Source organism: Orcinus orca, chromosome 19 (assembly GCF_937001465.1).
Source record: "Orcinus orca chromosome 19, mOrcOrc1.1, whole genome shotgun sequence".
NCBI lineage: Eukaryota > Metazoa > Chordata > Mammalia > Artiodactyla > Delphinidae > Orcinus > Orcinus orca.
Genome location: NC_064577.1, coordinates 18,652,522 through 18,677,162, shown reverse-complemented (window position 1 = coordinate 18,677,162; position 24,641 = coordinate 18,652,522). Strand labels below are relative to the sequence as shown.

General features: G+C 47.2%; 1 protein-coding gene across 5 annotated transcripts in view; it reads left to right on the top strand.

The window, feature by feature from the left end:
* SPECC1 (sperm antigen with calponin homology and coiled-coil domains 1) overlaps window positions 1-24,641 on the top strand; it is a 245,347-nt gene that overhangs the window by 108,596 nt on the left and 112,110 nt on the right. Inside the window, exon 1 of one of the 5 annotated variants that reach the window (XM_033422808.2) lies at window positions 2,496-2,694. The exons of the other annotated variants lie outside the window; for them this stretch is intronic. Coding sequence (XP_033278699.2) covers window positions 2,655-2,694 — 40 coding nt within the window. The 5' untranslated portion in view covers window positions 2,496-2,654. Of the gene's footprint in view, window positions 1-2,495; window positions 2,695-24,641 lie in introns of those variants that run through there. 5 annotated transcript variants of the gene reach the window in all.

Sequence of the window (24,641 nt, the reverse complement as noted above, 5' to 3'; positions counted from 1 at the left end):
TGGGATCTTCCCAGACCAGGGCTCGAACTCGTGTCCCCTGCACTGGCAGGTGGATTCTTTTTTTTTTTTTTTTGGCAGGTGGATTCTTAACCACTGTGCCACCAGGGAAGTCCATTCTTCACCTTTTAAAAAGGGGGGTTGAGCTTGATCTCATATGCATTTCTGCTCTGAAGTCATACTATGCAATTTATTTTCCTTCATACATCCGCTTCTATGTGCTCTGGGTTGTGCCAGGTTTTGTAGTTTATAGAAATAGAACTATGGCTCTTGTCTTTGACAAACTAGTTTTGATGGAGAATAACTCACAGCACTCCTACTGAAAGGAAGTAACGTGTAAGAGCTGATGTGTTTACAGTACAGCTTATAAACTCACTCATGCATTCATTCCCTGCTCTCATGATGTTTGCACTCTACTGGAGAGACAGTAAACCAGTTAACAAGTAAACATACAGTCGACTAAACGGTGGAAAGTGTCACAGAGGTCCACAAACCAGGGAAGTGTATGTGTGGAGGGTCTGATTGACTATTTCACATGATGTGACAAGAGAAGCCCCTCTTAATCGAATGAATGAGAAGTGAGAGCCTCTCGGAAGTGAGAGTGAGTGAACCATATGGTCTGTGTAACGTAGGAATGTGGGGAAAAGCGTCCCGGCAGAGGGAACAGCAAGTGCAAAGTCCCTTGGGTGGGAGCAACGTGGCTTACCTGGGAAGAGTGAGGAGGCTACTGTAGCAAGACAGGTGTGTGTGTGTGGAGGGGGGGCGAGTCCACTGGTAGAGGGAGGGGAAGGGAATTCAGGGCCTTGAAGGCCATTGTTAGGGCTTGGCTTTTCTGCCGAGTGAGACAGAAAGCCATCAGAGCGTGTCAGTGGGGGTGTGATATGATCTGACCTGGGTTTTAGAAGCATCACTCTGTTACGTGAAGGTCAGGAGCAGAAGAAGGGAGAAGAAGGTTAGGAGGCAGCTGCAGTGATCCTGGTGGGAGGTGACTGTGGGCTGCACCAGGTGTGGTAGCAGTGGAAGCGGTGAGAAGTGCTGAGGAGGTGGCATTTACCATATTGATCCTGATATCTTCCGTTTATGGAGATGGAGGAGACTACGTGAGACATCGATGGAAGAAAATCTAGAATTTGGTTTTGTTCCCATTAAACTGAAGATGCCTATTAGGACATCAAAGTGGAGGCGTCAAGAAGGTAGTTGGATAGATGAGTCTGGAGTTCAGAGGGCAGAATCAGGCTGAAGATATACAGGCGGGATCTAAAAGCCACAGCTTGGCTGTGATGGCCAAGTTAAAGGCAAAGAGTAAGTTGGATGGAGGTGACTGGGCATTAGGGCGCTGGGGGTCTAGAGGAGATGAGGAGAAACCAATGAAGGGGACAGAGAGGAGGACCGGGGAAGTGGCAGAAAACTAGGAGAGTGTGGTGTCCCTGAAACCAAGGGAATAAACTGTTGTTGAGAGTGACCAGCGGTGACCTAAGATGTTGAATGAGAGCTGAGAATTGGCCAGTGTTGAAGTGATGCAGCACATGGAACCCGCCTTCCTGCTCATAATTTTTTTTCCCCATTACATACTTTTCACTGCAAGATTTAGTGAGTTCTAAGCATTTTCACATAAGGCAGTCATTTCTTTTATTTATTTATTTATTTTTGGCGGCGTTGGGTCTTCGTTGCTGCACTCAGGCTTTCTCTAGTTGCGGCCAGCGGGGGCTACTCTTCGTTGCGGTGCACCGGCTTCTCATTGCAATGGCTTCTCTTGTTGCGGAGCACAGGCTCTAGGTGCACAGGCTTCAGTAGTTGTGGATCGCTGGTTCTAGAGCACAGCCTCAGTAGTTGTGGCGCACAGGATTAGTTGCTCCGCAGCATGTGGGATCTTCCCGGTCCAGGGCTCAAACCCGTGTCCCCTGCATTGGTAGGCAGCTTCTTGACCACTGCGCCACGAGGGAAGTCCCCGATAAGGCAGTCATTTCTGAGGGCAGTTTGTCCTTGTGACTGGCATGCATATTTATTATTAGTGGCAGTATTCATCGTGGAGAATGTTGTTAAAGCGTCGTCTACACTGCCTCCGCCTCAAAACTTGCTTATTCGTCTACTCATTCATCCAAGAACTAAGTCCCAAAAAATACTTACGAAGCGCCTGTCTTATGGCAACCCAGATTTCCCGAAGGTCTGATTTCTCACGCGCGGGACTGTGCCTTCCTTCCTCGTGACACCTGGCCTCAGCGTCCCCGCAGTGGGGTTTTTCCAGCCTGCAGGGTCCAGCCGCAGTTCTCAGCGTCCGCCCCTAGAGGCCGGAAGTCGGGCAGCGGGCGCGTCCCTCCCCCGCCTGGGAGGGAAGCTTTGGAAGATCCAGAGAGATATGCAGATGAGGTGGGCGGGCGGTATGTAGATGAGGTGGGCGGGCCGCGTGGGGTGGGCAGCCCGAGTCGAGGTGGACGGCCTGCGTGGGGGGCGGTATGTAGATAAGGTGGGCGGGCGGTATGCAGATGAGCGGGCGCAGAGCGGCCGGCGGTCGCGGGGACTCGAGGCGCCGGCCCTTTCTTTGACTGGAGCGGACCCACCGGACGTAGCCGCCTCGCCAGCCGGAGCCGGCGCGAGCTGCCGCGCGGTGGACACGCCGTCCGAGGCGGCCGGTCGGCCGCTGCCCGAGGCCGCAGAGCATGGGCAACCACTCGGGGCGACCCGAGGATCCCGAAGCAGGTCGGTGCGGCGGGCGGGGGGTCGCCGCACCCCCTCCCGGCCGGGCGCCCTTCCCCCACCGCCCTGGGCCGGAGCCGCGCTGCCCGCGGGCGCCGAGGGGCGCGGACGGCGAAGTTCTCGGGCGTGAGTCCCGCCTCTGGAATGCGCGCCGGGGGTGGTGAACTCACCTGTGCCCGCGCCGCGACGGGGAAACGCCGCCGGCTCACCTGGCGCCCGGGCCCGCGGGCGGGGGCGGGGCGGGGGCGGCCGAGGAGCCGGGGTCGCCCCCGTGGCCGCGTGGGCAGTTCGTGCGGACTTTGTGGGCACTGTCCGTGTGCGTGTCACACACTTTCCAGAGTCCTGTGGAAGGTGGCGGCCCATCAGCAGGTCTGTTAACTCATCCTCAGACCCGGGGCTGGATTGTGACTGTTTCTTACTCAAAATAGCCAGTGCTTATTCTGGGATTCCGGCGCTTCTCCGGCTTATCAAATTTTTATTTGCTCAGATTGGGCGAGCTGGGTGGAAGGCAGCTGGCCTCTGGTTTTCATCTCCTGTTGGTCATTCTGACCTCCTAAGCAGAGTTAGATGCTACTGACCGCGGGGTCGCGTTTACAAACAAAACAGAACATTTCTGTACTGTCACACACGCAAACGGGGTTTCCTTTAGCCCCTAAAAATACATCTTGGCCGGTTGGGGAGAGATGGTCCACCAGGGACTGGAGTCCTGGGCTGGCAGGTGACGGGTCTGTGTTTGTGGGACAGTCAGAACTCTTCCAGCGGGTGATTTTTAAATTTGAATTTGAATGAGGAAATGGAAGCTCTGAGAGGTGCAGCGAATGGTCCAGGTGACTTATCCGTCGAATTGGAGGCAGGGCCGTTAATTAAGACCTGGATCTCAGCCTCGGGTCACTGCTCTTCACTCACCTTGGCAGGGAGGCCAAGCAGGGCCAGGCCACATCCTTGAGGCTGGGCGGAGGCGCGTGCCTCCCTGGCAGCTGTGGGACATTGGACTGGTATGACAACCGGGATGGAAAACTTTGCCACACAGGGAGACAGACCGCGAAGAAAAACTCTAGAGATGGGGTTACTGCATTGATTACGTAGGGGTGACTTTCTAAACTACACAGCACTTATCCAAACTTCTTTGGGCAAAAAATAGCCAACATTTGCAAATTAGTGCAAATTTGCCTCTGTCATAAACAGCCCTGTGGTAAGCTATTAGGTGAAGGATATGTAACATTTTTTTTTTTTTTTGGCCGTATGCGGGCCTCTCACTGTTGTGGCCTCTCCCGTTGCGGAGCACAGGCTCCGGACGCGCAGGCTCATCGGCCATGGCTCACGGGCCCAGCCGCTTCGTGGCATGTGGGATCTTCCCGGACCGGGGCACGAACCCGTGTCCCCTGCATCGGCAGGCGGACGCTCAACCACTGCGCCACCAGGGAAGCCCCGGATATGTAACATTTTAAAAACACCTCTCAGTAGTACACACTTGTTCTGTGTATTATTTCTTTAGTGTCAAAACTGTGAAGAGACTGTGCCCTTTGTTAGAGTTTTTAAGAGTTATTCGGGTGCTTGTGTTCCGATTTCTAAGTGACCTTTTTATTTTTTTAATAAATGTATTTATTTATTTACTTTATTTTTGGCTGCGTTGGGTCTCCGTTGCTGCACGCTGGCTTTCTCTAGTTGCGGCGAGCGGGGGCTACTCTTCGTTGCGGTGCGCGGACTTCTCATTGCGGTTGCTTCTCGTTGCGGAGCACGGGCTCTAGGCTCTCGGGCTTCAGTAGTTGCAGCACACAGGCTCAGTAGTTGTGGCTTGTGGGCTCTAGAGCGCAGGCTCAGTAGTTGTGGTGCACGGGCTTAGTTGCTCTGCAGCATGTGGGATCTTCCCGGGCCAGGGCTCGGATCCATGTCCCCTGCACTGGCAGGTGGACTCTTCACCACTGTGCCACCAGGGATGGATCTGGTGGATAGGAGATGAAAAGGACACTTTATGCCAGTGAGTTATTTTATTGCATTTTTCAGAGTGCAAATAATTTCAGAATGGGAACTCAGGCTGATTTGCTGCGAGTAAAGATACCCAATTAGAAAGTCTTAGGAAAGATTGTAATGCTAGAATATTGTTGGCTGAAAGTGTGTGTATAACTTTAGGTGATCTCCGTGCTGTGATGAAATGCTATAGAATGCGCCAATGAGATCCCGGAAATGAGAGTTTAGTTAAAGATTAACGAATCCTCAATCCCTTTTGCCACCTCGCCCACACGGGAAGTGGCGGTGCCTCCCACTGGCAGGTGCGGTGCATTGGACTAGCATCAGAGCAAGTGCTGTGGTGGGTCATCAGAGCAGGGCCCAAGGGCAGGCAGTAGAAACAGGCAGACGAGGCAGAGCGACAAACGCCCAAGTATGATTTTCACACCCATCTTCTGTCGTGTCAGTTTTGTCCTCTGAGGCGCAGACCCTTAAACAGAATCAGGAATGAAGGAGGGTTTTCAGAGGGGAGACGGAAGGGGTGGAAAGCAGGACCGGGCCTGGAAAGCCTGTGGACCATGAGGCAGACGCACCACCTAGGAATGGAAAAGGAGGGAGCAGCAGGTGTGGGCAGAGAACCGCGCAGGTCCGACCAAGTCCTGGCCAGCTGCCCGGAGCCCCCAGCAGAGGAGCCCCCGCTCGGGCAGTGATGGCCAGTCCTTGGTCCTCTTGCTGGAGGCTGCCTGGGAGGAATGTGCCTTAGGCCCAAAAGCCAGGCTGAGTCCCAGCGGCGCTGACAGCTGGAGTGTCAGCTAACCCCAGCCCTTGCAGCTGAACGCCGAGGTCTTTGTGGAATGGAGATCCAAGTGGCGCACCTCCTGGCTGACTCCCTCGGATCCCTGACCTCGGTTACTCGCACAGGGAGGGGCTATGAGAGGGTAAATGAGGTAAAAGCCCCATCTCCAACCCCTACCCCATCCCAGCCCCCTCTGCGGGCAGGCCTGAGGCAGAAGGCGGTTCTCAGCTGCTGCTGCTTTTCTAGCCTTGGAATTGGCTGCTGTGACAGCAAGAGTCTCTTTTGTGGGGTCTGCGATCCTCTGAGATGAGTCACTTTTACTGTGGTGTTACAGGATGGACAGGAGAAATGAATCAAGCAGAAGGCATGAAAGTTTGCACGGATGAGGGCAGCTGGAATCAGAACGTGTTGATGACCACACCTCTTAACATCCTAAAAGATCTCAGTTAACAGTCTTTCAGTTTCCAACCAGGTTGTTGGTGCCTGCAAGTCAGAGAGGGCTGCTGGGTGTAGTCGCGCAGGTTGCACACTGTTCAAAGGCAGCTGGGAATAAAGAAACGAGTGGGCCCAGGTGGGGTTGTATCACTCCAGAGGAAGGGGTACCATTTTGCCATTTTATGTTCACACAAAGGTACCCAGTATGCTAAAGGAGGTGTTAGTTTCTACTTAGGGTTAGAAGCTTAGAAGGCTTTTCCCAGTCTCACAACTAGCTGATATCTGCTTAGTCTTTGCTTTAAATTTGCATGTATGTGTTTAAACAGTGGCTACCAGTGATAGGAAACAAAAGTAAAAGCTTCTACCCACACTCCCTCAGGTTCCACTCGGTACTGGTTATAGTTAATGCTAACTGTGGTTAAAGACGAATCCCAAAATAGCCCCTTAAGACAGTAAAAGATGATTTCTCGCTCAGCCCCCAGTCTAGGGGGAGGTGGGGGCCGTCCAGGGAGTTGTAGGGTTCTTAGAGGCTCAGGCTGGGGAACATCGTCTTCAGGGTCTGGCTCCCTGGTTGTGCTGGCTCTGGTGGCGGTCAGGAGAGGGGAGAGGGCATGAGGTTCCTGCGGGGGCTGGTGGGGCCAGGCCTGGACGGGGTGCCCCTCATCCCTACCCGCATTCCACCGGCCAGGCTCGGGGCTGGAAGGCAGCTCACTCTCAACCACATCTGTGTCAATATTTTCTTACGAAATTGTAGTCAGAAAAATGGAAAGATATATATAGTTAACAGCCATAGACCCACCACGTAGAGTCTACAATTAACATTTTGTTACATTTGCTTTATCCTTCTATTCATCCTGCTATCCATCCGTCAGTCCCTCTTATTTTTTGATGCATTTCAAAGAAATGGTGGTTATCTCTGTAATTCTACATAATATGCTATACCTATGCTATTTCTTGACCTATTAGCTTTGAAGGCTGTCTACGAACGGTCACTGTGCAAGGTGAGGAATGCAGCACATTTTTACTGCTGTCTTCCTGTCCTCCCCCAGTCCTGCAAGTCATACTGAAATTTTCTAAATCTATTGTTAGTAAAGTGTTAACGGTGGAATACAGTTGTTGGTGTTTGGTTGTTCGCTGTAAAATTCTTTTAACTTTGCTCTATGAAATTTTCATTCAAAAAACAAAAATACTAAGGAGATCTTTTATTATTTACCACTTGTATTTCTTGACGGTAACCAACTTTAAACAGTGTCCTTGGCTGGGTAAAGGAGGATATGCTGTCTCTAAAGTTCTTCTGCCTTTTCCCCTACATCCTCCATACCCTATCCTGGCCTACTCTCAACCTTTATTTTTACCTGGCTAGAACATTCTGTTTCCTAATCAGTATCATTAAATCTTCTGTGCATGTTTGTAGGTTGATTCTAAAAATTGAAAACCAATCAACATTTAAAATATTAGGATCCCATGTATATTATGTGCTGGAAAATCAGGTAGTGCATTTAGATGTAGAAGAGAAGGACATGCAATCTTAGGTCATTTAACTTATAATCTGTGACAGACAATATTACTTTAAAAGAAAAATAGAACGAGTAAGGAGATTGGAAAGCAGTATAGTTATTTATTGATACTTTGAAAATTATCTTAACATGGTTTTACCCTCTTATCCACCTTCTCGATTTTATGGATTGTCGTGGAGAATTCATTTTCTTCTTAGAGACACAAGGCATGGTGGTTGAGAGTTTGGGCTCTGGAGCCAGACTCCGTGTTCAAATTTTGTCACTTAGTAGCTCTGAGACTTTGGGCAAGTGAGTTAAGCTCTAGAAAAGGGGATAGTTGAACAACCTACCTTATAGGGTTGTTGTGGTCATGAATAGGTTGAAACACATGATGGGTTAGAATAGGCTCACACGTCACAGAAAGTGCCTGGTAAGGTTTAGTTGTTACTATTCTAGGCCTTCTGACTTAATGTTTCCGTTTGGACTTGGTTGCCTTTTGGTCCTGACTCACTCTCAGGACAGACTGCTTCTTGAATCCTTTTTCTCTTTTCCTGCGTTCCCTTTGCTTTGGCTGGAATATTTCCTGTGATTCTCTCTGTTGCTGAACTTTTATATATTGTATCATTTCTACATTCACATTTTTCTTCCAGGTTTCCTATTGACTTCTAAAATTTCATCAACTCTGTTTTCTATTTCCAGTGTATTTTTTTGTGCTCTGTTTTATCTTATTCATAGCAGTTTAGGGTTTTGAGTTAAGGGAGGAGGGGAGTGGAGTTGGTAGGAGGGCTTGAGTAAATGAGTTAGTGGCTTCTCTTGTCCTTAGTTTTAGATTTCAAGGATTCATCAGAGTTTTTACAACAGTCACAAAGAAGAGAATATAGCATGCATTTTTCTCAGATGTATTTTGTTCCATAGAAGAATTTCAGAGTGGAACTAGTGTCCTGAGAGACATACTTGGGAAAATGCAGCCTTTTAGGATTAAAAAGATGTGTATATCAAAGATCAATGATAACACATAATTAAAAAAAAAAGGTGAGAATATCAGATGTATTTGTTACTATAATAAATGTGAATGGGTTAAACTCACTTAAAAAAAGAGCCTCCTCCTCTAGATTAAAACAAAAAACAAAATATATATGCTGCAGAAAATCATATTCAGATGTTAGTTTGATTCTTAAAATTAAGTCAGTTAAAGTTGTGAATAATAAGAAACGAATTCTAAAGAAAGCTTTCAATTCAGCATCTTGTTATTCTATTTATAACTCAAGTAAAATTTAATAATCATTATTTAAGGGTGACTTATTAATCACTATTTGATTAGTATTTATTAACCAAGTGTTCAAACTTGGTTAATAAATTTTAAATATTTTAAATTGTGTTTATTTAATATATTTAGGTACCTGTTAAAGTCTGACTGACAAGTCCAGATTTTAGAAGTCTTATACATTTAATAATTATTCTTAAAAATATAGTGTTTCTTAAGTCCTCTTATACATCCCCAAACACTCACACATTCTCTCTTTATATTTGCGTGTATATAGATGCACACTTTCAGTTCCACATTTTAAATTAGAATCTTGAGGCTGATCGGTAACTCTTGGTAGGTCCAGTTCTCTTAAACATTAAAACACGTAATTCCAAAATGCAGGTATTTCTTAACACATAATACTATTACTACTTGTTAAATTATTCTGAATATTTTTCTCCTTGATTCTAACCTCTCAAATTAAAATATGTTTACTTAAGTGTTTTATTCCAAATAATAAATGGTATTGGGATTTCATCCCATATAATTTTGGGGTTGCCTTCTCAGTTTGCTGAGGTTTTTTTTTTTTTTTTTTTTTTTGCTGTACGCGGGCCTCTCACTGCTGTGGCCTCTCCCGTTGCGGAGCACAGGCTCCAGATGAGCAGGCTCAGCAGCCATGGCTCACGGGCCCAGCCGCTCCGCGGCATGTGGGATCCTCCCGGACCGGGGCACGAACCCGCGTCCCCTGCATCGGCAGGCGGACTCTCAACCACTGCGCCACCAGGGAAGCCCTGCTGAGGTTTTTTAACCAACAGAGATTCCTGGCAGGAACAGGGACGGGATTCTTACCCATAGCAGCCAGAGCACCTTTTGCTGTGGTTGGGGCACATTCTTGAGCAGTTGGGTTTGCGCCCATGCAAAGATAATCCAGGAGTGATGCACTGACTCAGCCTTTATCTGAGGATATCTCTCTTATGCCTTCAACCTTACTGATAGGGTAGAGAATTCTAGGTTCAAAATCCTTGTAATCTCTCTGTGACACTAACTTCAAAACTTGAAGAAGGAAGTGGTCATAATGCCCATGTACCTTAGATTCAAATTACATTTTACGTAATTCCTGTAGCTCCCGACAGCAGTCTGAGACCTCCATTCAAACGGCCGGCCGGCCGGCCGGCCGTATCACTTGGCCGTATCACTTGATTAGGGTTTGCGCGTCTTTGGGACTTAAAATATGTAGACGTTTTCCCATCTGACTCAGAAGACCTTTGACTTGATACAACTCTGCCTGCTTTTCTTAACACTTGGTCTCTTAAGGCGGTGTCTTTCTTGATAGTAAAGCAAAATGTGATTTAATTGTGGCTATCGCTCACGCCTCTGCCTGGCTTACAGCTGACTGTAGTATCATTTAAAGACACACACCACAGAGTACCTTAAATCAGACAGGACCTTCTTTATTGATAAAAGTACAATTCCAGAAGAAAAAGTAGCAGTTACAAAATGCAGTATACTAACTAGCAAAACCGTGGAAGTGATTAAAGCAAAAGCTATTAGAAATGCCTGGAAAAACTCACATGTGAAATGAGAGACTTCAACCTGTGTCTTACAGTTTTTCTAGATTGTTCGTGGAATGGTTAAAACATTGATCTGTTCTAGACCAGAAAGAAAACCTTATTACCATCTCTTAAGGGAAATTTTACTGGTCACTGTGTGATTGTAAGGCAATAAAACTGTAGGAATAAGAATTGAAAATTTAGGGCTTCCCTGGTGGCGCAGTGGTTGAGAGTCCGCCTACCGATGCCGGGGACACAGGTTCGTGCCCCAGTCCGGGAAGATCCCACATGCCACGGAGCGGCTGGGCCCGTGAGCCATGGCCGCTGAGCCTGCTGGAAATTTAAAAACTTAATCCATCTGGGTACAGCATGGTGTGACTATAGTTCATTATAATGTATTGCACATTTGAAAGTTTCTGGGAGGGTAAATCGTTTTGTTGGTGACCAATGGTAACCAGACTTATTGGAGTGGTCATTTCACAGTGTGTACAAATATCCAGTCATTATGTTGTATACCTGAAACTAATATAATGTTGTTTGTCAATTATACCTAAAAAAAAAAAAAAAAAATTTGGAAATTGACGCAAATAGGAACTGGAAACTATAATTCACATCATTTAGAAAAATAGTTATGAAATACTTCATAAAGTTACAAATAGCAAGCAAATTCATTTCTCTGAAAGCTTTTGTTATCATAAATGAAGTGCAGAAAATTAGAAAATAAACAACAAAAGATATCTGGGAAAACAGGAGGGAGTTTTTTTAAAGGGGCAGAAATTAATGAAGTAAATTATGACAGCGTCTGTTCCCCCTTCTCCTACCCTCAGCACCTGGCAGGTGGCCTGGCACATGGTTGGCACTTAGTAAATATTTGTTAAATGAATCTATGAATTAACAAAAAAGAAAAAAAACCGCTAGAATTGAAAAATCTAAGAGTAGGTCCTTTGTTAAAACAATGAAGTAGATAAAGCTGTAGTTAAACTTAGAAAAAACCCTCCACAAATACCCCAAATTAGTATTGTAAGAATGTATGTAATCAGAGATGTGGAGATTTTAAAAAAGAGAAAAAACTAGAAATTTTTGATGAAATTGAAAATTTCTAGGAAAATGAAATTACCAAAATCAATTCATGAAGTAATGAGATACTTGGGCAGAAAAATAATCTTGGAAGACATCACAAAGTGACTTAAGAAAAAAAGCTCCAAAAAGAATCCTGAACCCAGATGGTGTTATAGGCAGAGTTTTTCAAAGATCAGAAAAGTAGAATTTCTGTGCTATTTAAAGACGTCTAATGCATCGTTTCCCAAAGATTATTATATTACGGAAGGTGCAGATAATGGTTTAAGGTATATACTGATGACTAGTTCTTATTTTAATAATTAAATTAAAATGTGTTAGAAAAATTGTAACTAGTTCGTTGAATCTGTGTTGCTTAGGACAAGGTTAGATTTTTTAAAAAGTGAGTCGATACTAAGTTTATGCAGAAAAATATTAAATATGTAATAGGACAGGTAAATGCAAATACAGCCAAAAATGTAAAGGTGATACTCAAATAACAGAAGCTTGAAAAATACTCCAAAGTACATAAAAGATGGAGAGCATTTCAATTTATTTTGACAGAAGCAGTGCTAATACTATCAGTGCTCATCCTGATACCAGAGCCTTTCAGAGAGAGAGGAAAAAAGAAACCCAGAGGACAGTATGGAGTGCACATCCCAGCTGAAATATAAGCCAAATTTACTCCAGCGATGCCTTTTTAAAATATTATACCCACTGGTTAAAAAAAAAAAAAAAAGGTTAATTCCAAGAATGCAATAATAGTATTATATAAATAGAATTTACAACATCAGTAAATTTAAAGAGGAAGAAAATTCATCTTACTGTATGTCAGTAATGCATTTAATAACACTTAACATCTACCTCATAAACATTTAATAGGAATGAATGGATTCTTTCTTAAGATAATAAATAAAATGGTCTGAAAGCCACACACATACCATGCTTAACAGGAAACTAAAAACATTCCTTCAAAGGTCAGGAAAAAAACAGTGGTGCCCATAGAGGACGTTGTTTTCAGATAGACTAGCCAAGGCAGTAAGATTTTTTTTTTAAGGTTTATTAAAAATGAGACAAAATTAGCATTATTTATAGAGACTGTAATTCTTCTGTTATAATAGCCAAGAAGATCAACTGAAAAACTATTAGAACTAGTGAGAATACAGTAAGGTAACCAGCTTGGAAATGCACATATAGTCCTATATGTGCGAACATGCGTATACGTGCGTCCATGTGTATATGTAGATGTGTGTAGGACCGTAGCTTTCTTTAAGTTAATGATAACCAGAAACAAGGGTTTATTAAAAGGTCACATTCATGGCGTGAGCCTGGGGAGAAATGGGTGTGTGAGGCCCTCTGTGATGAGCTGTGAGCTCTCCACTGAGCTGCATGCTCGCGATCACAGGATGGATGTCCCCTGTTACACGGAGGAATTATCCTTCACATATTACAGGTTTTAAGGTCAGAAACAGTTGCTGAGTTTTGTAAAATGCCTCTTGGGCATCGCTCTTGAGATTATGATTTTTCTTTTTAGGCAGAATAATGTGATGGATTTGAAATTTTTCACCTTATAATGAAATTTTCAATCAGGTTTTTCTTAAATCCTCCTCTTGGAAAAAAAACCTTTTTAACAGGAAAGGTGAATTATCAGTTAAAGCTTTTCTTGGTCCCTTGTTGCCTTGTATGTAAAACAGGGTGTGTGTGCAGGGTTTTCTGCTACCTTTAACATTCTGTGACTTTGTTTGGGGATGGAGGAGACTGGGATTTCACCTGGGGAGTGTGTTGCCCGAATGTGCTTTAGGTATGAGATTTCTAGTCTGTTGAATCCTGTTTTACTTTCTTTAAGTGTTGTTATGGCTCCAATCAGCTGAGACCAGACTGTGTAGTAGTATCATAGAAGCAGCATTAAAACATGGAGAATTTCGAAGGTTTCCGTGTATCCTTATGAAGACCTTAATGGCAGCTGGCCCTTGTATTGCCAGAGAATTTTTGAATTCTCAGGAGAAAGTAGGTTTGATATTTCAAAATTAATGCGGTTGGCCAAATATTTAAAATTGAGGTTAAAAAAATCATTTAATGTTATGAAATTCAGAAAAGCTTCTTTCACAGAAAGAGTTTTTCTGCATTCCAGACCACTACAGAGATAAGCCAGATATCCTGGGCTGAGGACTCCCTGGGGGGCTGGCCAGGACATTGCCCCCATCGTCTCCTTCCCTGCCTGTCACAGAGGCCGTCCCCCTGTCATAACTCAGATCTATTCGTAAATATTCTCTCACCAGTGTTCTTCTGCCTCTGCTCATTTTGTAAAACCCGTGCTCTGTTTCTCTAGTCTTTTCTCCTTTACCCCTTATCCTCCCTCATTTCCAGCTGCTTGTTCCAAATTAAACCTAATTACGATGAGTGTTAAGATTAGGGGTTATGATCAACTTGGAAAGTAAAGTCATAAGTTTTGACCTGAAACTATATCCAGGAAAGAACCAGTGCCAACCACCTTCAGAGCCCTTGAAAATCCCCTTTGTTTTATCTGCCAAAGAATTCATCTCCTTCCTCTAAATGGTCCTGCTTTTCTCTCTGGCACCAGTAGCCACATTAAAAAACAAAACAAAACAAAACAACTTGGAAGGTTAAGTTATCAGCAGTCTAACCTTCTCTTCTGATTTACAAACAGATGAACAAAGAGCCTATTCAGAGGCTTACATGGGCATAGAACTATCATGAAAATTATCTGTTTGTAGTTTTATTTTGGTCTCTTCTGCTCTCTCTTCAGTCTGAGTGCGTTACAGTGTGCCAGAGTTACGTGGAATTACATGCTTGCAAGCTGGACCAAAGATGTGGCAGAAGAGTGTCTTTTTGCAGGTTCACAGTGTTGGGGAGGGGTGTGCCTTTGTGTGTGTTGTGTTGTGTGTGTCCCTCACAACTTTCCTGGCATCCTAATCTTCCGTGGCTTTCTGCTTTTGTGCTTTCTGCCTATGTAGGGATTTTCAATCAGTAATTCTAGGCGATTAAGAAAAAAGAAACAATGAAAATGAAGAGATAACAGTGATTCCATTTTAATGTAATCTGTACATTAAAACACCCTCTTCTCTGTAATAAATTCTGGTATCCAGAGTCTTATGCTAACCACTTCGGATACAAAATCATCCCCCAAAGTGTTACCAACGTCCTCCTTTTGTTTACCCAGGTCGCCACTGTCCATGTCATTTCTGTCCCCAGCCTTGACTCTGGGGTGCCCTGGGGCTCCTTGATGGCTGTGGTCAGTCCACACGGGGTCATGTGCTGGTCACATTCTGGACTCCCCCCGTCACTTACCTCTTGCCGCAAGTGTGTTCCCACGCACCTGGAAACCAGTCACCAAAGCTGCCAGCTGCGTCTAAAGCAGAGGTGCTTCTCCTGTTGATGAAAGGGTGTGAAGTTTAGGGCACAGACATGTTTACCATCTCTGGAGATCTCTTCTTGTTCCCGGTTAATGACAACCCCGCAGGAGGCTGAAGGGCCGTCCAGGTGAGCCTTAGCCAGGGCCTCAGTGTGCACCTGTGCGGTCACGTGCCGTTCCTGCCTAAGGCGTGTCCTCTGTGTCCCGTGACCCACCTGCCCCTGTCCTTGCCCCTCTCCTGGGTTGCTCCTGTCACAGGACTCACAGCCCGCCGCCGCGGGTTACCCTGCCTGCCACCGTCCCAGCTAACGCCCGCCGCCCGCCCATCGGTTTACTCTTATCTTCACCGTCAAAAGTGCCGCCATTGAGAAGATAAACGATACCTTTAACCTACTCCTCATGCTCCCAGGCCTCAGCTCAGATGTGGCCTCCCCAGGTGGACCTTTCCCCACCAGCCTGGTCAGGCTCCCTTCTCCCCGCCCCCCCCCCCCGGGGTGGGGGGGGCGGGAAGGGGGGAAGATTCTTTGTGTGGCCGCTGAACGGCCCCCGGGGCGGGGCGGGGCTGGGCTGGGCCGGGCCGAGCTGGGGTTTGTGCGGAAGTAGAGAAATTTAGGCTTCTTTGCACGAGAGGACAGGACGGAGCAGGGCCAGGCCGGGAGGAGTGAGACAGGAGATGCTTAGGTGGGGTGGGGGGGCAGGGAGGGAGGTGAGATGGAAGAGGAGAAAGGGAGGAAGAAACATGGTCATGGACATGGTCTGTGTGGGACGGGGGAGTCACTGCTGTGATCCTGGGCAACCTCCCTCAAGGAATTCTAATCCCCTCTTTCCCTCAAGGCTGTAGCATCAGATTTTTTTTTTTTTTTTTTTTTTTTTTTTGCGGTACGCGGGCCTCTCACCGTTGTGGTCTCTCCCGCTGCGGAGCACAGGCTCCGGACGCGCAGGCTCAGCGGCCATGGCTCACGGGCCCAGCCGCTCCGCGGCATGTGGGATCTTCCCGGACCGGGACACGAACCCGTGTCCCCTGCATTGGCAGGCGGACTCTCAACTACTGCGCCACCAGGGAAGCCCTGTAGCATCAGATTTAAGTGCTTCAGAAATGAGACAGTCACTGTGCACGATGCAGGGAGGGGGTTGATTATACACGGATTGCGTGAAATAAACTACATCCTCTCTCGGTGATAGGTCGTATATTAGACAGAGCCCTGGATTCAGAGACAGACGCTGGAGGTTCATTTCTCCATTTTGACCCGGTGGGTTTTCACATTTGGTCAGATGAGGGCCTGAGCTGTATTCGTGATGCCCTTTCCACCTTTTAGAAGAAGTGCATGATTCCACGGGATGCTTTGGAGATGCCAGACTAGAAGGCATTTTGAGTTTCTAGAGTACTGTTTTTTTCCCCCAACTGCAGGCCAGAAAGGAAAACTTCCAAATAAGGGTGCATGAGCTACTCTGGGAAACAAAGGGAAATCATACTAAAATACAAGTCTAGCCTTTGCCTTGGCATGAAAAGAATGCAGACTGCTGACTGACCTAAAGGTTTCTGTTTTATTTCATATTTAGGTGAAATGGGCAGCTTTGACCATTATTCCCAAAGAAGTTGCAATTTAGACTTTAAAGATGTTTGCGTAATACCGAGGGGATTATATTATCCTTGAGAGCCTGGTGCTCACTTTTATCTGTGAAACTGCCATGCTTCATTGTCTGTGTATCAGGAGCAGGGCCTGAAAGCCAAATTTAGAAAAACTTAATCTAAGCCCACAGATGTTGACAGCAGACGTTCAGTCAGCGCCCCATCTGATAACCATCCCAAGCGTTGCTGGGTCACTTCCCCACAGTGTAGCCGTCTAAACAGAAGGAATGGTCCAGTGATTGTGGTGATTTGACTCACTGGGTAGCACCAGACGGAACCGTCAGGGTTACACCCAAGGATGAGAAGCATGTGATGTCGAGGGGGATGAACAAAGCCAAGTGCAGAGTTGTGTGTGTACCGATGATGTCTTTGTGGAAGTACGGTCCAGAGGATGTGGATGGGCAAACCTCCTTTACTTCCGGAGCGTCTGGAAGTTTTCGGATGGGGCCTGAGCTCCACGTGTCATATTTCCCTCCATTCCCTTTGGCTCCTTACTTTGCCTTTCAGACCTTTATTTACCTGTGTGGATCTCTTGGCAGTTGAGCTTTTGACCTCTGATTGAAGAAATTATAAGACGAATTAAAACGAAATAAGACTTGGGACTTCCCTGGTGGCGCAGTGGTTGAGAATCCGCCTGCCAGTGCGAGGGACACGGGTTCGAGCCCTGCTCTGGGAAGATCCCACGGAACGACTGGGCCCGTGCGCCACAACTGCTGAGCCTGCGCTCTAGAGCCCACGTGCCTAGAGCCCGTGCTCCACAACAGAGAAGCCACTGCAATGAGAAGCCCCCACACCACAACAAAGAGTAGCCCCCGCTTGCCGCAGCTAGAGAAACGCCGTGCGCAGCAACAAAGACCCAATGCAGCCCAAAATAAATAAATAAATTTATATATTAAAAGAATGAAGTAAGACTAAATTAAAAGAAAGATTATTTTAAGATCAAGTAATTAAATGAACACACTACACACGTGTAATGAGGTTTTAACGGATTGTTCTGGTTGCTTCCGGGGAAATAGGCCCCGAGACAGAGATTTGTGTGCAGCAGGTTTATGGGGGGGTCCCCGTGGAAACAGTACCTGTGAGGGGGCCACGGAAGTGGGGTGGCAGAGGGGGAGTGATGCAGTCACAGCCGCTGTCCGTCAGTCCTGGGGGAGCCGGAGCTGGGACGGTCCTCACACTAGGCCCACATTGAGGCCGGGTGGTCAGACCTTTGTTGTCCCCCATCAGCCAGGGGAAGGCCCCAAGGGAGAATCTGTTTCCTGGCGTCTTCCAGCAATCTTTCATTTCCTTTACGAATTCTGCCCCGAAGGGAGCACTCTCATGTCCTGAAAGCAGATGAAGATCACCCGGAGTTTTCTTCCTTAAAAAGTTCACTCGCGGGGAGTTGGCTCCATGGGAGTTGGCTCCATGCTGACCACAGGTCCTGCCCCACAGGGACTGGCTGACTCAGGAGGTCAGCGCGGGGCCTGACTCGCTCTGTTCCCCCGGGACACGTGCGCCGGAGGCCCTGCAAAGTCACAGGCCTGGTGATGCCTGGCAGAGTTAAGACATATACATCTGGGCCCCGGTTCCCGGCACAGAGCCCCGAGACCAGTGGAATTTCTGAGTGATGGGGTGAGGGGAACGTCTTTTCTTAACTGTAACGAGCTCATTCTTCCGTACCTGAGGCCGGGGCTGGTGGCAGAGGGACCAGCGGGCGGGCGGTCCGTCGGTCGGTCGGAGGCTTGGGACCCCTGGGGCGGGGAGGGGGTGTGGAGGGGTTTCACCACCAATGGCCAGGGATCCCATCAATCTTGCCTACGTAGCGGAACCTCCCTAAACTCCTCACTGTGGGCCGTGGAGCTTCCGGGCTGCGGAGGGCGTTGAGGTGCTGGAGGTTGTGGCCCCCCTGGATGGGCTTCTCTTCCATCCAGCTGTGCTGAGTTGTGTCGCCTGCAGTAAACCTGTGATCTGCCTGTTTGCGGAATTCTGTGAGCGGCTGTAGCGCATGATCAAAGCTGAGGGGGAGGCTGTGAGACCGGTGGTCCATAGCCGGGTGGTCAGAAGTACAGGCGACAACGTGGAACTTGTGACAGCACCTCCAGGGGGTGGGGGGAGGCGATCTTGGGGACTGAGCCCTTACTTTAACCTGTGGGTCCCGGGTTAAGTCCAGGTAGTTAGTTAGGGCAGAACTCAGGCGGCTGAGAGAGGCGGCCGGAGTGGGGAACCCACCCCTCTTGGGGTCGGCTGTCGGGGCAAGTGCAGCGGGGAAGCAGGGTTCGTTCTTTCCAGCCAGGGGCCTCCCCACATCCTCCAGCTCAGCCTGGCACCTTCGCTGTGGGCTCGGCACCTCTATCTGCAGCGCCCCCCGGAGGATGGGGAGCCCCCAGTCGGGGCCAGTCATTCCTAGGCTCCCGCCTCTAGCACCCTCGTCAGACGTCGGAACCCTCCCTCCTGCCTCTGCTGTGGGCCAGCCCGGCTGGGCTGACACCCCTGGTGGTGCTTTGCCAGGTAATTGGTGATCCCCGAAGTCCGTTAGCCCTGTTCTTTATCTCAGGTTAATTTTCTCCCGTTGCTTTCTTCTTACCATCTGGCTTTCCTACGGTGCTTAGGTTGGTCTCGCTGATCGTCCTCCGTGTCTCTTAATTTAAAAAACAAAAATTGGGCTTCCCTGGTGGCGCAGTGGTTGAGAGTCTGCCTGCCAATGCAGGGGACACGGGTTCGTGACCCGGTCTGGGAAGATCCCACATGCCGCGGAGCGGCTGGGCCCGTGAGCCGTGGCCGCTGAGCCTGCGCGTCCGGAGCCTGTGCTCTGCAACGGGAGAGGCCACAGTGGTGAGAGGCCCGCGTACCGCAAAAAAAACAAAACAAAAAAACCCCAAATTGTATTCATCCCATTATCCTTTTTCTCAGGATTCGGAGTGACTTTCCTTAGCTGGTCTTCTGACTCACGGACTGGTTTTCTGTCGTGGGCAGTATGGCCAGGCATCGGTATTTAGCACCTGAAAGCAGTCTTTCCTGAGGCCAAGTTTTCCCCTTAAAGGAAGGTGTTTTCCTTTCAGATCTTACTGAAAACAGGGAAGGGAGACTTTGCAAAGATGTGTTTCCCCACTGGCCTTGCCTTGTAATCTGGGAACCGTGACTGATTTACTTCCGGGGGTCAGTGCTGCTGCCGGCCTACAGTCACCCACCTCCCTTCCACCGGCTCTCCTGACCAAAACGAACACTTCTTACAGGTCCCGGGGCTTCTCTGACCACTGTCAGCTCAGGTCCTCATGCGGGGAGTGTGCGCTGGACTGACGGACTGGGCGGACAGACTGGGCGGACAGACTGGGCGGGGGTAAGAGGGAGGGCTGGATGCCTGGGAAGGATAGACCCCAGGCAGCATCCCCGCAGCCTTCAAACAGCCCCTTTGGCATCAGGCCGCGGGGTTTGCGTCCCCGTGTGAGTCGGACTACGCAGAAAACAGAGCTGCACCAAGCATGGCAGGTCGAATAGAGAATAGTCCTTTAATAAGTTCAGCCTAATTTAAAGCATATTTATTCCCTGTGTCTTATGCAAACGTGCAAATTCCTGCCGGTCCCCCTGTGTGTACGCTGTTTCTTCTTAATATTCAACAGCCTGGGCTCTGGAGCGAGAATTCCTGCATTCTTATCCTGGCTTCCCTAGTTACCAGCTGGGTGGTCCTAGGCTGGTTGCTTAATTTCTTGTTTTGTTTTCCTTCTCTGTAAAATGGGGATAATAGCACTTCCTTAAAGAAATTCCCAGAACGACGTAATGTTCTTAGAACAATGCCTGGAAGGGGGAATAAGTTCTCAAAAAATGTTAATAAACATTAACAAAAAAATTAGCAATAAACTTGAATGTCTCAGTAAATGTTAACCTCTTCTCTCTCCTCCTTCCTCTCATTTTCTTACTTATTTCCCATCGTTTTCCTCGAGGTAGACAGTGGTTCGTTTATCACCCGATGTTTGACAGAGTGTGTCCCCTGTTGCTCTGTCCCCCCCTCCCCCCTCCCCTCCCCGTGCCCGCCCCAAGGTGCTTTTGGTGTGGTCAGGAGTGTATTAGTTTCCTATTGCTGCTGTAACAAATCCACAAACTTATGGGCTTAAAAGAGCACAGATTTATTTGCCTATAGTTCTAGAGGTTAGATGTCTAAAATCAAGGTGTTGGCCCGGCTGCATTCCTTCTGGAGTCTTCAGGGCAAATCTGTTTCCTTGCCTTTTCCAACTTCTAAAGGTCACCTGCATTTTCCCTCCACCTTCAAAGTTCCTCCTCCAGCCTCTGGTTCTGTGGTCACATCTCCTTTTTCTGTCTTTGACCCTCCTGCCTCCCTCTTACAAGACCCTTGTGATTATGTTGACCCCCTAGATGATCCAAGATAATCTCCCCGAGTCAAGATCCGTAATCTCATCATTCCTGCAAAGCCCCTTTGCCATGTGACATATTCCCGGGCCCCGGGGGTTAGGAATGGACACCTTTGGGGCATCGTCGTGTCTACCACAGGGAGGAAGACACACAGTAAACCTCGTTATGGCGCCCTCCCTCCACACTGCTGCCCTGAGCAAAGAGGTGTGGAACCCAGACCAGGCAGCAGTATTTCTTCCTGGGGACACTGGGGAAGTTTTCACAGAAGAGGGACATTCGAGTGAGTCTTTCAGGATGAAGAGACCTTTTGGGGGTGGAACGGTCTTTCGGCAGGGGGCGCAGCACCTGCCAAGAAGTGGAGCTGTGCGAGGATGCAGCAGTGTTGAGGGCTGGTTAGCTCTTTGTTGTTGCCAGAGCATTAAGGAGGGATGGGAGGCAAAGATGTGCAGGTTAAAAAGGCAGTGTGCTGTGGTCAGGGGCTTAGAATGTACCCCGTGGAGAGAGGGGAGCCCGTGCAGCTGTTTTGGTAGTTTTTCTTAAAATACAAATATGTCTTGTCTGATTACGTAAGTAATACGTGCTCATTTTATAGAAAATGAAGAAACTAAAGAACTGTGTCCAGACAATAAAAATCACTCATAATCCTGCCACTCAGAGATCATGACCCTTGACGTTTCTGTGTGGTGTGGTTACTGAGCCTTTTTGATACGCACTGTCACACAGTTAAACCGTATTGTGTATTCAGATTCACGTTCTGACTTCTTTACTTAACACTGTATCATAAAGTTTTTTTGTGTCATTAAATATTCCCAAATATTCTTAACATCTCCGTGATATTCTCTTGTTATGTATTAATGTGTCTAAGTTTCTGAATATATCCTTAGGCTAAATTATTAGATAGATATTTACTTGGCCAAAATACAAGATCATTTGTAAACCTCTTGATAGGTATTCTGTGTCCTTTCTGGAAGTGTTATAAAATACATGCAGCTGGGTAGGAGGAGAGTGTTGGTCTCATGGTAGCCTTGCCAGTGTTATTCTGATCCTAAATGATTTCTCCTAATTAGATAGGCAAAAAAGTATTTCATTGTTTTAATTTGTGTATCTCTTGAATTTCATATATTTATTGGTTATTTTTTCTTGTGATTTGTCTATTCCTGTCTTTTCGCAATGTTCCATTGGAGTTTTAGTATTATTCTTGTTTATTTTTTGGCATGTGAACACTGCCAATCTATTTCTGTTCTATTGTTGCAGATAATTTGTACAGGGTTTTTTGTGTGTTTTTTTGGTAGTATATTAATTATTCAGTTTTTTGAAACACAGAAGTCTTTTTTTTTCCATTGTGATTTCTAGCATTGTTTCTAGGCTTAGAAAGATTTTTCCTTCCCAAAGGTCAGATGTTTTGGGGTTTCATGTTTGCATTTTTTAATATTTATGTCTTGAATTCATTTGGAATGTACTTTAACGTATGTTGTAAGAAAATGTATTTAAAACATTTGGCAATTATTCCAGCAGCATTTACTGAGCAAAATTTCTTTTCCTCACTGATTTGAATTTTCCATTTTTTATCTTATGTTAGACACTTGTATATTCTTGGATATATTTTCTGTTCTCTATATTTTGCTCATTGGTTGTATGATTTTAATTGTTGTAGCTATGCAGTATCTTAGTATCTGACAAGACAAGTTTTCTTCATTGTAATTTTTTTTACTGTTGTTCTTATTTATTCTTCCAAATGAGTATTTGAGTCACTTTAGCTGGTTTCCAAAACATCCAATTTGAATTTTGGCAAAATTGTATTACTCTAGGAGGGAATTAGCACATTTTCCAGTATAGAGCTTTTCCTTCTAGGAGTGTGATAAATGTCTTCAGTAATTCTCTTTTGTATTCTCTAGTAAAACTTTTCACTTTCTTCCCATTAAAGGGAGAAATGAATTAAAGGTGATGTGTGTTAAGATTGGGTGGTTGGGAAAACGGTGATATCAGTAAGAGAGAGAGAGAGACAGAGGCTGAAAACAGGGACTTCCGGAGGAGGGTGTGAGAGACAACGTGAAGAATTCACTTTTAGAAATGTTGAGTTTTAGCGCATGGGCACATCTGAATGGCTCTGCGTCTTCTGTTAAGCTGCCATCGATTTGTGTAGGGGAAAGTGGTTGCTGGTCGATGGAGATGGTCTAAGTACCTCCCTCCCCACCCCCCACCCCCCAGGGATGCTTCCTTTCCTCCATGAGGGTGGACAGCCATTCTGGTATCTTTTACAAGTCACTGTACAGCAGGTGCGTTTGCTGTCATCCCTGCTGTGCTGCCCTCAGTCTTTATGGAGTCCTTTCTGGGTTTCATCCTCTTAACTGTTCTGTCTCAGGATGGCGCTTTTCAAGATGATGGGATGAGATTGGCTCCTCCCTAATTTCTGAAATGCTGGTGTACTCTGTTGTTTTATTACGTGCTGTTTATTTTACTGGGTTTGTAGCTTCATCTGTCTGCTCCACTTTATTCATCTGCAAGTCCACCAGCTCTGTTGGGATGGCCTGTCTTCACTGCTCCTGTTGGTCTGTCCTCAAGACCCAGCTTAGTTGTGATCCCTTCCTTGACCATCTCCCCTGACCCCCTGGGCTGGACCCAGTGCCCTTCTGTGCTCCCAAGTCTCTCTTTTTACCGCACTGTATTGAAAGCACCTCTTTGGGTATCCGTTACATACGTTCTGGCATCCATACCATGTACCAGGCTGCTTGGCACGTACAACATATTCAGGAAAGCTTTGTTAAAATGCATATAATCTGGGACTTCCCTGGTGGTGCAGTGGTTAAGAATCCGCCTGCCAGTGAAGGGGACACGGGTTCGAGCCCTGGTCCGGGAAGATCCCACATGCCTTGGAGCGGCTAAGCCCGTGCGCCACAACTACTGAGCCTGCGCTCTAGAGCCCGCGAGCCACAACTACTGAAGCCTGCATGCTGCAACTACTGAAGCCCTCGTGCCTAGAGCCCATGCTCCGCAGCAAGAGAAGCCACCGCAATGAGAAGCCCATGCACCGCGACGAAGAGTAGCTCCCGCTTGCCGCAACTAGAGAAAGCCCGCGCGCAGCAAGAAAGACCCAATGCAGCCAAAAATTTTTTTAAAAAAGCAAACAATCTGAGCTACATTCATGCCAGGACATAGATATAGAGAAATTACACAGGTGGTTGGAAATCTTATAGCTGGAGATTAATATTTGGGAATCATTCACATGGAGTGGCTGTCTGACACTTCAGAGGCGGGTTATGGAAAAGGTACAGAAAGGGAAGAGCAGAGTCAGCACTCCCCCCGCTGTAACCCCCCCTCCCCCTCCCACCCCCACCCAACCCATCTCCTGCGAACCTTATTTACATCTGGAGTCTGGGGATGGAGATGGTGTATCTCAGGCCTGGTCCCATCTTCTGGCCACTGCTCAGGACACAGGCGGTTTTCAGCACAGGAGGAGCCGCAGCGTGTCAGGTAGAACAGTGCCCTCTGCCCTCCCTGCTTTCAGGTAGAACAGTGCCCTCTGCCCTCCCTGCCTTCAGCCTGGAAGGGGCCCCGGGTCCCGAAGATCCCAGGAACCTGGAGCGGGCAGGAGCTGGCCGTTGGGAAGGAGCACGTCTCCTCTGTTTATTCTCAGAGACGTGAGCTCAGACGGAAATGTTCCCCATGGCTGGGTGGAGGGGGTCCCAGTATGCCAGCCCGTTCACTGCCGGGTTCCAGCATGAAACTTGCTCTGTGTGAGGAGTTGCCGCTGCCCTAGAAGCATTGCTGTGTTTGGATGCCGGGGGCCAAACCCTTTTTTTTTGCAAAGAACAAACCTGTTCCACCTTAAGAGAGATTGAATAACTTGTGCTGGAAACCTCAAGCTGAACATTGAGAATAAAGAGACAGAAGAAAGCATTCACCAGAAGAAAGTGATCATTCTCCAGGAGTTAGTATTCCTGATGAAATACAGAGGATCACGGCCCCTACTGAGGACTGAATTAGTCTTCTGGAAGGAGTGGCTTGTAAACACAAAGGTACTGTTATCACGAGGTGAAAAGGGAAGATGCTGGAGGTCAACCCAGGAGACCTGGT